At 43.8% G+C, this 11,868-nt stretch overlaps 1 protein-coding gene across 1 annotated transcript in view; it reads right to left on the bottom strand.

Annotated features, from left to right (window-relative positions):
* Positions 1-583: 583 nt before the first annotated feature.
* LOC119400018 (protein CLEC16A homolog) overlaps positions 584-11,868 on the bottom strand; it is a 68,707-nt gene continuing 57,422 nt past the window's right edge. The window contains exons 26-27 of the mRNA XM_037666927.2: positions 9,047-9,282; positions 584-1,169 (exon numbers count right to left, since the gene is read on the bottom strand). Coding sequence (XP_037522855.1) covers positions 1,066-1,169; positions 9,047-9,282 — 340 coding nt within the window. The 3' untranslated portion in view covers positions 584-1,065. The remainder of the gene's footprint in view (positions 1,170-9,046; positions 9,283-11,868) is intronic.

Raw genomic sequence — 11,868 nt, 5'->3', positions numbered from 1 at the left:
AAGATCTCGAGGCCAATAAGAGTTGCAGGTTTGAGTGGCGACGGCTTCGTACGCGCGAAACCCGGCACCGTCGAGTGACCAGAAATGAGGGTCCACAGAAATGCGTCCCTCGAAGGTGTGCAGGTGACGTGCGCATTTGTATGCATCGTTTTCCAATAATCGGTGCTCTCTCGATCGTGAACTTGTCGGCATCGGCCGTTTCTGATACGGCAATCTGATCTTTTATCGAGCTGACTTGTCATTTCACGTTGCCACATATAATTGTTGCCTGGATGTGAACGCGTGACCCGTCGTTGTTGCCTGCAGCAATTGAAGCGTTGCGCTACTAAGCACGTGAATGAAAGTCCAATTCCCGGCATGGAGGAAATAAGAAGTTAGGAGGGCCCATCTGCGCAATACGAAAGAAAGTAGTAATGACTGGCACGCACACGGCAAGTTTCATTAGCCCCCATTTCCTTCGATTAGGCAAGGGCTCCAGGTTTTTTTTACTTTTTAGTGCCCTTTCAGAAAGTATGTGAATACTGCGCTTACCGTCCCAGCTGACATCAGAAGCAAAAAAAAAAAGAAAGACAGGACCCACAAATTGTGCAAAATTTTCAAATATATATTGAATCTCCTGCTCCTACGTACAATTCATGGTTCTCTCCTATTTACAACAAATGCGTCAAAAAAACAGTAGTTTCGCCAGCATGCGTGTGTGTACAAGAGGGCATCATTTCTCACTACAAAACAGCCCTAAATCAAGGGAACCAAAAAAAAAGAGCAAAGAAAAGTTCACTCATTCTGACCGTTATAGATACAACATGCCACGCGCACACACTGAAAGACAAAAACAGGTAACTCTGCGTACAATAAAAACTTTTCTTTCTTTTTGTCTCCAGGCTGTCGTCGACCTCAACAACTCGTTGCTTTATTGCGAGAGAGAGAGAGAGAAAAAGAAAAGGGAGCAGTCGACTTCCGCCTTTGCGAAACTGTACAGATCGAAGCAGGCTTGCTGTGCCTACCGTCGCAATTGCCGTTTCTACAGCGGCCACAAGCTGCACTCGGAGCCGACAAAAGCCGAAGCTAGATCCAAGACGGGTGGCTGAAGGGCCGGCGCAGCTGCGTGCTGCTGGCTTGAACGCTCGTTCCCAGCGGCGCAAACACGCTAGACTGTGCGCACCAGACATCTGAAAATGCGGAGGCAGAAGACGCGAGACTTTTTCAACGCTATTTCATCGACAACTATTTTATAGTGTCATGTTGAATGGGAAACGTTAGCGACAGTGAACGGCAAAAGTCATTTCAGCACTACTCACTAAAACGTTGGAGGATTGGAACCTGTGAATATGTTTGCGTGAATACCCTGCAGCAAAAAGTTAACAGGACGAGAAGTTTTCGAGAAAAGCAACATTCCCCGTTTTCCCTGGGAACAGAGCCTTCAATGAAAATGTTCCAGCCTGTAGTAGTGTAATGATGCATGTTGTTGGGCTAGTTGGTTCATACTGTGCGAAAGGTAATAATGCAACGCAAGGTGAGGAAAACCAGAGGTACACGAAAGAGCGCTCCTTCCTGTCCCTCTGGTTTTCTTTGCCTTGCATTCCGTTATTACCTTCTGCACAGTAGTAGTTCTTGCGACCTATATAGTGACATGCTACACTTGAAGCGTGATTCCCTAACAGAGCAGAAATTTGCATTTGGCGCGGAGCCCACGTCCCGTGAACTTTTGTCTCCAGGCGTACCGTGCTAAAAGAGCGTTCATGAAGTGCCAGAACATGCGAAGGAACTACAAACGCTGGCAGGAACATTCAGGTGTTCGCGAGTTGTTTCAGTGAGGCATACTCACTCATTATGGGGTAACAGTGCTTACAAATAAGAAACTGCCGGGTCAAAAACCTTCGGCCCATGTTTAGTGTGTGTCACGCAATACCTACAGGCTTCTCAACGCTATTCTTTAGTCGTGGTCCACTAAGTGGGGCTAGTGTCAGCAGATGAGCACTTTGTCGAACGTTACAGTCACACTTCGCGTTGTTACACAACTAATGTCGGCACCGGTTTCTCATTCTAACAACCCGGTAAAACCGTGCAGTCGCAAGTGACAGTGTAATGCCATCGCACTAGCCTCTTCTAATGTTACATCCTGTGCACGCTTCTAACACTATCAAAGTTCAGCGTGGAGCTGCTGCACTAGAGTACACGAAAGATGGCTAGAAAGTACGAAAAAAAAAATGTTAACACATGTGAACGAGTCATTAAAGACATACCAGACACACAGAAGAACATATACATACATACAAAAAAAAAAGAAGAAAATAAGGTAGACTAGTACAACAATCTTGCAGCTTGTGCAGATCAAACTGGTGACAAGAATGTTCAACACGACAAACTATAGTATGTGCTAGCAAAGTGATTGCAAGGCTGGTTAGCTATCACAATAAACTAGGAGGTATGTTGTCCTTTCTTTCTCTGCACAATCGCAAGTGGGTGCGACACTAGTGCAACTCTGGTGCGGACCAACGGTTACAGCAAGCTATTTGGTGGCTACACTGCAGTCATCCTGAAAGATCAAGTTTAAACGATGTTCTACTAGTTTCCTCCTGCTCGCGTTGTGTCCTGAAGTGTCAACACATTACTTTGAGATGGTGCTCTACAGTACCAGCTGAAATCTAACTTCCGGCAGACAAAACCACTTTTTTACATTGCGCAACATGTCCAATACACTCCCAGGGCTTCTGAAGAAGTGGAAAGACTACATCGCCTCTGTCAACAGCAAAGGTTGCATGGAGTACAAAGCCACCTGAATACATCTAGAAGGGCATATATATTACTATCAAAAGGATTGGAATGTACTAAACGACTTTGATTGCCAATAAGTATTACGCTTGGCTGAAATATTGCGATGCAGTTGAAGCAAAAGCTCTGACTTATGGCTATGTCTCATTTCTTTCTTCAGATTTGCTTGAAATGCAGAAATAGGCCTTGTAAGGCAAGTGCTGAACCAATTCAAACTTCAAACGAGGTTAGCCACACTTAAAAATGAAATCAGATTAAGGCGACAATTAAGGCGACTTTTGCGATACAATCTTTTTCTTCATGTAACCCATCATGCTCTGAAGAGCTTGCACAAACTTGAAACCTCAATTCACCATGCATTAGTGAACTTTGCACGAAACCTGTAGCACCTGATTAGATCTGCTTGCTAAAATTAGATTAGGTACTTGCTAAAATGCTAACGGAAAGTGTACCTATTGAAACGCACTGCAGTTTGATTCCGCCTCCCTTTCTTTCTTTTTTACTACTAACAAGTTTAAATAGTACTGATTCAACACTTGCTAACGAGGAGCACTTTTGCACTCCAGCAGTTGCATTTCCATTAGAAAATCAGTTTGATTCTCTCTAGCAGAAGCCTCCCCATAAGCACTTGTAGAATATAAAAAACTGATGCACATCAAACATGAATCAAACACTGCTCAGAAGTGGACAAGTCTAGTCGCAAACATGACCGCATATACTGTGAAAGTCTCAAGTAAAAAGTTGTATGCTTCCAGTGAAACATTAGAGGTTTCAAGACTAATTAAATTAGTGTGTATTGAAGATTAGTATTTTACAATAAAGTCTTGACAACATCAACAGACATGTTCCAGTATGACCAGACTATAACTCCCAGACAGATACAAACATGCCAAACTGCTCCACCATGTTAATTAAACAGGACTTCGTTAAGAAGGAAGTGGAATACAACTAGAAATGCCATTTGCTATGCTAAATTTGTAGAAATTTCAAAACGACTACTGCAGCTCTTGTTCAAGCCAGTTTCTACACATTCCGCCACCCACCGAGAACATATGCTGGCTCGTTTCCGATAAGTGCGTCATTGCCAATGATCTTAAAAACTGCATTCTCTCCTTCTGTAGTGGCTACATCTGCGTCTAGTGCACTCTGAATGTGGAGCAAAAGATGGCTTCACTAACCACACCATAAAAACTGCGATTACGTCAACCATCAAACACTACTCACTGGTTTCACTGCACACAACAGGAACTTTCATTCCCACACAGGCTACTTCGTTCGTGCAAAGACACCTTTGATTTTTGCACTCACGTTCAGTTCGTTGAACATTCAGTCAAACAGACAAGTTCAGCTCCACCTCAATGTAGCAATTTCTAAGAAAATGCAGAAATTAAACTTAACAAGACGTCTTCCTGTTATCAGTGTGTAACGAATGAGCTCCAAACGAAGTGACGTCAGTGAGTGCCAAATACACACTTGTGCCGAATATAAGTAAGGCCAGCTTTGGATGCAACTGTCACAACGAAGCTTAACCAATGATACAACTGCGACACACGTGAAGCACTCGTGAAATACACAAAGCAACTCACTACCGAGACATCACAGCAAGAGCGGTAAGAAATGGCATAACACGGAAGAGGCTGCATTCAAAGGCAGACAAAATATATAAAAGTCAGTGGCTTGAGACCGGTCGCAGGCATCTCGGTACAGGCTGTGTTGTTTGTACTGATTACTGATGTAACCCCAAACCAATACATGTGCCAGACACATTACAGAAATGCTTTGCTTATACACTCCACGTTACGTTAGCTATTGCAGGAGAATTACTACACTCAAAATGTGATCGCAGTAAACATATTAGACACCCCTATGCAGTGTTACAGTTACTTCTTGTTAGCGAGTTTTAGTACAGTGTACGTTGCATCTGTAAGAATGCCCCGTTTTGCAGAAAGCATGGAACTTCTGTTCATGCATACTAGGCGTAACACGGAATCCCTGTGTATGCCAACACCATTGCGGAGGCAATGTCCGTCGTACTTTAAAAATCCTCGCCATTAACTTTCCGCATAATGTCACTTCTGTGCACGTTACGTAGGTTACAAATTTAGATTTCCAAGAAGCGTATCTTCTACTGACATAAATTTTCAACTGGTGAAAGAAGCTGAAGTTAACCGAATCGACAGTGACAGCAGTTGCTTGCCAGCTGGTTAGTATTAAAAAAAAATTCACAGCTTGTTCAAAAGCGACAAAAACGCTAAAATTTTATCGGACCTCTGCAAACTGTCAATGAAGTTCTTATAAGGTGACACCACTACGTCAGAAAATGAAGGAACAGTCACCACACGCCAGCACTTGCTCGATTTTCTTTCCAACAGTGTAAGGAAGAAGCACACAGTTTGAGCAGATTCATTAGGCACAAACACAAACAAAAGAGCTAATACATACATAATGAAAATTTTTTTTTACATAAATCCAAGCTCTCTCATTCAGAGGCACCACCAGGGCTACTACACAACATCACAAGCATACAGCCATTGCTCCAATGATGCTTAACGCAAGTGCGCCGACAGATGCAACAGCAAAAGGTGCATTGGCACAGTTCCGTCTCGGCAAGCCACTCGACAAATCTAGCACTCACGTGTACACCCCCAATCACAATGGACACACGGCATCACTTCCTTAAATACTACCACCCTATGTACACGATCTGTGTTCCAAGATTACAACTGCACACAAAGATTTCATACAGTTATTAGTGAGTTTTAGTAATGCATATGTTGCATCCACAAGAACACCATGTTTCACATAAAGTGTGTGCACTGAGCTTTTGATCATGCGCATGACACGAAATGCGGCGTTCAACGGCGTTATGCCCGCAACTTGCTGTACTAAAACTTGCTATTATCTTTCTTTGCAACTACACAATCATCCGAACTGGTCACTATGTTTCCCTCTCCTTTTAACCCCAGTTCCAAAACTATTTTCCCCTTGTTATGAATATGCAAAAGAACACCACCTTTGTCACAACTTCGCAATCGTCGATCTGACAACAGCGTTCGCGGCCATGCGCGAGCAGACCCGTGAGGATAGTTTGGCATATTACAGCTAACAACATAGGTCGGCTGCGTGGCTAGAGGTCTAAAGTCGGCTACAAGACGTCCCCTAGACGAATCGTCGCTGAAAGACGACGCACGCGTGGAGACTGGACGCTTCGAGTAATCATAAACTGTGCGCTTTGTACAGAAGGAAAACAAAAAAAAGACGCTAAACACTACTTTGTACAGGCTGTACAGCCCATCACAGCCAGACGCCTCTCCATTACAACAAGACACACAAAAGTTTGTGAGGCGTCTTCTTACGCGACGAAATGCCATTTCGACGTAAAAAAAAAAATCTGAGCTAGTGACTCTTACTACTCCTACTATCAAGAACAAAGCGTCGCGCGTCCTGTGAAAGCAACGCTCAGTGCCTCGAATCTAAGTCTGTGCTAGTGAACTAAGGAAAAAGAAGAAGTTCCAGTAACAAGGCACCACCCACGTGCCTCTGAGCAAGAGACTTGCCTCTTAAGTTAATGGACACTATAGCCAGCAATGACATTAAGAATTCTGTGGAGAGCTGTACACCACATTCCAGCAAAAGAGGATTGCACAGATCCACCAGCCAATCAGGTCTTCTCATTCCTCTGACATCACGGTAAAAGATAGCACACGTAGCGCGGTTCGGTGAAGGACGAAGTACAAATGCTCGCAGGGTCTACGAGAACAGTCCGAAAGAAAGCACTAATCAAGTTGACAAGGACGTGATGAAATGAGATGTGGCAAAAAAAATCATGCCAAACCGCAGAAAACGGCTGAAAGGCGAGAACTACATGGTTAAGCGACAGGCATCGACATTTTGCGGGCACCACAACATACCAAAATTCAAAAGAGCAAAATCAACACATGCTTTCTGCTTCTAGAATTTTCCGTATAAAATCTCGGTACCTCTGCACCAGAGTGAATGTTTCGGAGAATACGTTGTAAATTATTTCAGTTAAAACTATGTCGCCCACCACAACTTTAGCATCTACAGACATAAGTGATGCAACAAAAGTCTGAAAACTCCAGAGTTTCTTGTCAGACGGAGAAGTACGAATTGAAAATAAGCGTGCACTACGAAGTGCCCAACACAAAGAAATTTCAATACCCAATACATAAGAATGCAAGTATAGGCTACTGATGTATTTCTGCGAGCATAATGCATCCACGCATGTGGCCACAGCGAATACTACACCACGTCTGATATAGCTCAGGACGTGCCATGCAAGTTTGCACAAAAAGAGGAGAAATTCACGGCGAGGCTGTATTCTCTCGGGACTAAAAAACTTTAGTGAGAATCCTACTTGTACTACGGTTAGCTCGCTAAGCCCATGCACTTTGAAATCTTGTTCGTGACGTCACGAAATATGCATTTCCTTTGCACCCAGCTTCTGTCAATCTCTCTTGGTTCTCACTTGTTGTATGGGACAATCTATTTGTGCAGGAAACAGGCAGCGCTGTGGACTTGGCTCTCGACCCCTTTCACAGCAAGGACAATGCTTCTCTTCTGCCACTTGACAAGAGGAAGTGTTAGCTCAGGGTTTCAAGGCATAGCAGAACAAACACAGCAAGAAGCCAAGCCACAGGACAGATCTCTTGTTATGTTTGTGCTGTTATACCTTGACCTACGCATCACCAATTAGCCTGCCAGCAAATCTTCTTGTAGCTCCGGGAGGTTGTTACATGAATACATGGGAAAGCAACTGCAGCACCGATGTTGACGAAGATTGTAAAATTGTAAACGAGTCAACAAAGCTAGTTACTCCTAAAGTGAATTTTCAATACAATTTAATCGCTGAAAATCGCGAAGTTTTAGAATACTCTAGCATTAAACCTCATGGCTTCTGGCCAGCATGATAAAAAAAAGGAAAGACATCACAATTCTGTACAATCAAAAAGCCAGAAAACTTGATGCCACTGTACAGTAGTCACGGGTTGAAACATGACAATTTTTTTTGAGTACGACAACAGCTATGAGCAATTGCTGGTGATAACCGCGTCGTGTCGCTGCAAATCTGGCTGCTAAAGGTAATGTGGGCTCTGACGAAAGTGCTCCAGTCAAAATTATGCCAATATGACACGAACTGTAGGACCTACAACTCCCGCAAAAATCTCTCCAAACTATTCAGTTTCATGTAATCTGCACTTGCCCATCAACGTTTCTCCTTTTCGGATACTCCAACAAAGCGGAGTACGAGATTTGTAAACTCTGTGCTTCCATTTCTTTTTTAACCCTGACTAGTGTTTGCAGAATCTCAGAGGCCGTAAACAAGAATTCAATGTCCTACAATCGGCAAAATATCAAGCTCTCGCCATTTATCTCTCGAATTTAAGAACTTTCATTCAAGACAGTGCAGCAGTTGCCTAAACAGGACATTCTCTGCGTAGAAGGGTAGACATCTGGGCAAGTTGGTACGATTCCATTTTGACGATACGGTAGCGCAACACGAACAGAGACGAAGGAAGAACATACGCTTGTCCCTGTATCTTCTTTCGTTGTCTCTGTTATACTCCATTTCATACATCAGGTGCAACACTATGCAAGCTAGCGAGATTTCTTGCGGTAGATGCGTTAACACCAAGAAACAGTTCGATGATTTTACCACCCGTAATACCACCCGCTCTTTTTTTTTTCGTTTTTAGACTGAGAAATAAACAAAAATGCTTTGCGCCTTAGGTATAAACAAACCCCGTTATTGAAACGGTTGTCAACAGGTTGTTCTGGATTGCATGGCATCTCTGTTTTGGTATCGTGGTCTCCGCGATTAGTTCCGATAGCGTGCAGCTGGAGCCAACTGCGTAGGCTATGCTTAAAATGACGAAATCAAAGTGCAAAAAGTATGGACTCATGCATTTTGCTGACTGAACATTGTGCACAGCTTCAACAGCATTGCACCTTGTGTATGAAACGGAGTATAGCGCTTCGCTACTGAATCATCAAAATGGAACCATTCTCTGCATTTTACAACGCATTCAAATAGGAATACCCGATTTGGTATCAGAGATAACGCCTCTTCTTAAACTCATGCGAGGCAATCGCAAACCACGGACCACAGCGCTCGGGAGCGTACTTTCTACGCAACTGTGGACGATAGACCGCCGCTATAGACTGCGGACTATAGACAGACGGCATTGAGAAGCTCAGAGGCCCGAGTGGTGTGACGGGCCGCTCCGTCCATGTCAGACCGTGTGCACCACACCTTTGGCCTTGCATGTCGCGGCCAACGTGAGCGTTGCCTCGAAGCCATCGTCGACAACTTCCGTGCCGAGGACGGTCGTCTCGTCCGAGGACGACCGGCACGTCGGTGTCGTCGTGTCCTCCGAGAAGTCACCATTGCAGTGCTCCGCCCCGCCGGACTCTTCCGAGAACGACGTCTCGCTGAAGCAGCATGGCTTCCGGCACTCGGTTGCCGGACTCTCGCCCGTCTCGTCGACGCTGGGCAGGAAATGAACAAGATCGGGTGACCGGACGACAACTTGACTAACAGGCAAGAATACTTATGCAGCAAAATTTTATAATGAAATTGCATTTGAGAAAAAATGTTCATTATAAACAATATTTGTGACGAAGATAACTGTCCCAATAAATATAGTAGAACCCGATTATATGACTTTGAGGGGACTACGCAAAGCTGTTGCATAATCTGGGTGTTAACCCGCCACGATAGTCTAGTGGTTAAGGTGCTCGACTGCTGGCCTGAAGGTTGTGGGATTGAATCCAGTCTACAGCAGCTGCATTTTCGATGGAGGCAAAATGCTTGAGGTCCGTGTACTTTGATCTAGGTGCACGTTAAAGAACCCCAGGTGGTCAAAATTTATGGAGGCCTCCACTACGACGTCCCTCATAATCGTATCATGGTTTTGAGACGTTAAACCCCGACAATTATTATAATCCAGGCGTAGTATAATAGAAGAACTAAGAATATGGGCAGTGACACTCTGTCTTGCACAAAAAACGGGTACCGACTGCCTGAATAAGCCTGCAGAACTGCCCTGCACTTCTCCAAGAAAGGCAGATTACACTACTTTTTAAAGTGACAGCAAAGCACCTAATTGGAGGAGCTGTGAGCGAATCTTTATTCTCAGCTTTAAAAAAAAAAAAGATCTAATCTAATGTGCATCTTCTTGCCTAAAAACGAGACCAAAAATAGCCTGCATATAAAAACGAAGCCAAAACTGCGTTGGCAATGGCCTCTCATCAAGAGAGTCAGATACAGTGTCATCACCATCACATAATGGCGATGGAGCCCATTTTGTTGCAAGTCCGAGTAGGATAGTTTCGTGGATGATTGAGCTGTGTGTGTCGTATTTTTTCCCTCGTGAAGTGCAATTGTTGATGTGCCACCGTTATTAGGAATGCTTATGTCAAGGGAAAGTTATTTTGCACGCTGAAGATAGCTGCGATGCCACCTTTCGCGTGCTCGAGGCCTGTGACAGCGGGTGCCGCAAGCAAAGGAAGATCTTCAGCTGCATGTCGACCAGGAGTTTCCACCAGACTGAAAATGTGAAAATATCCAGATCTCGAAGATGAGCTTGTTGACTAGCTCAAGCTACTCTGAGTAGATTGAGCTTGTCCAAGTAACGGCCCTGGGATACTCTCCTGCGATCAAGGCGCATCTAGAAGCGATCTTAAAGCCAGGAAAAGTGGATCACAGAAGAAAATGAACTGCAAGGAGAATAAATGTTCCATTCTAAGAAGCCGTACTGAACCTGTCTCACTATGTCTTTTTTTTTTTCTAGTTGTTAACCTAGAGCAAGCAAATTTTTCTTTCACATCCATAAATATATGGTGGGCGTCAGATTCGAGTAAAAAAAGGTGATTCTTTTTCTAAGGTGCTATCGGAGAATCATTGTATGATCCGGGGTCGGCGTAAAATTTCGGCGTACAATCAAGGTTTTTAGTATATTATTTCTATATGGGAGTTGCCGGGATCAAACCGATTCGTCGTAAAATGCAGGTCGTCGCGAAACCGGGCGACGTATAATCGACGTTTCCACTGTAATGGCGGTGCTATCTTCCATTTACATCTTCATATCAGATCATTCGTTCTATGGATGCTTAGTACACTGACATTCGACTAATGCGGAAGAAACAAAAAAAAAAAAAGCACACTGATAAGAAAGATGATAAAAGTAAGCCCGACAACAAATTTTAGGCTTAACACAAAAGTTTAGCCGACACATTAACGGGCATCTGCAGACGCTAAAAAATATAATCGAACTTAGCGTTCTAAAGTGTCCAGTGAATCGTTTAGGAGGGTCAACACAGCTGAGTGCTCAGGAATAATGTTGAATTCCTTGTGTAGCTACATGCAAGTGAAGCATGCAAGCCTTTTTTCCAGAGCAAGGCATGACGGCCGCAACCTGAAATCGCACATGAGACCTCATCAGCAGACTACACTCAAAACTCATTATACCAAACATGGATATAATCAATTACAGTGAAACTTCACACGAACGAACTTCAAGGGACCCTAGGAAAGAGTTCGTTAAAGAGAAAGTTTGCTGAACTGAAATATCTATGTTGCAACTTTTAATCAGGAGCTAAAGAAAATGTGAATTATTGAAATGAAATTTGAACCCTTTTATTTGCAATACTGCTTTGATTTGAAATGTGAATTTCTGCTTATTTAGCATGTTTCGAAGAATGCAGTAATCTTTTGCTGCACTTGTGCACTTAGGACTGCAGTGGTCATGAATTGAGTCACTGTGTCCAAGCTCTTAAACCTTCTCTGGTACAACACTCTGGTGGGCAGCGAAAGATTTTACTTCTTTTCAACTATGTCACTGCTTCTCCAGCTGAAATTCTTGGTGCTTCCTCTACAATGGTTACTCCCTCCTCCTCCTCTTCTTCTTCCTGAGGTAGGATGCTCGCTACAATCTCTTCTGTAGACAGAGTGGCGCATGTCTCAATGTAGCCAGCCAAACCAGTTCAAAGCCGAAGAGGACTGATCGTTGTCATGTGGTATGAAGTGCCGTTATTCGCGTAAAATAATGCCCCCCGCGATGGGCGCCGCTGGCG

This window comes from Rhipicephalus sanguineus, chromosome 7 (assembly GCF_013339695.2).
Source record: "Rhipicephalus sanguineus isolate Rsan-2018 chromosome 7, BIME_Rsan_1.4, whole genome shotgun sequence".
NCBI classification, from domain to species: domain Eukaryota; kingdom Metazoa; phylum Arthropoda; class Arachnida; order Ixodida; family Ixodidae; genus Rhipicephalus; species Rhipicephalus sanguineus.
This window is presented reverse-complemented; position numbering and strand designations above follow the sequence as displayed.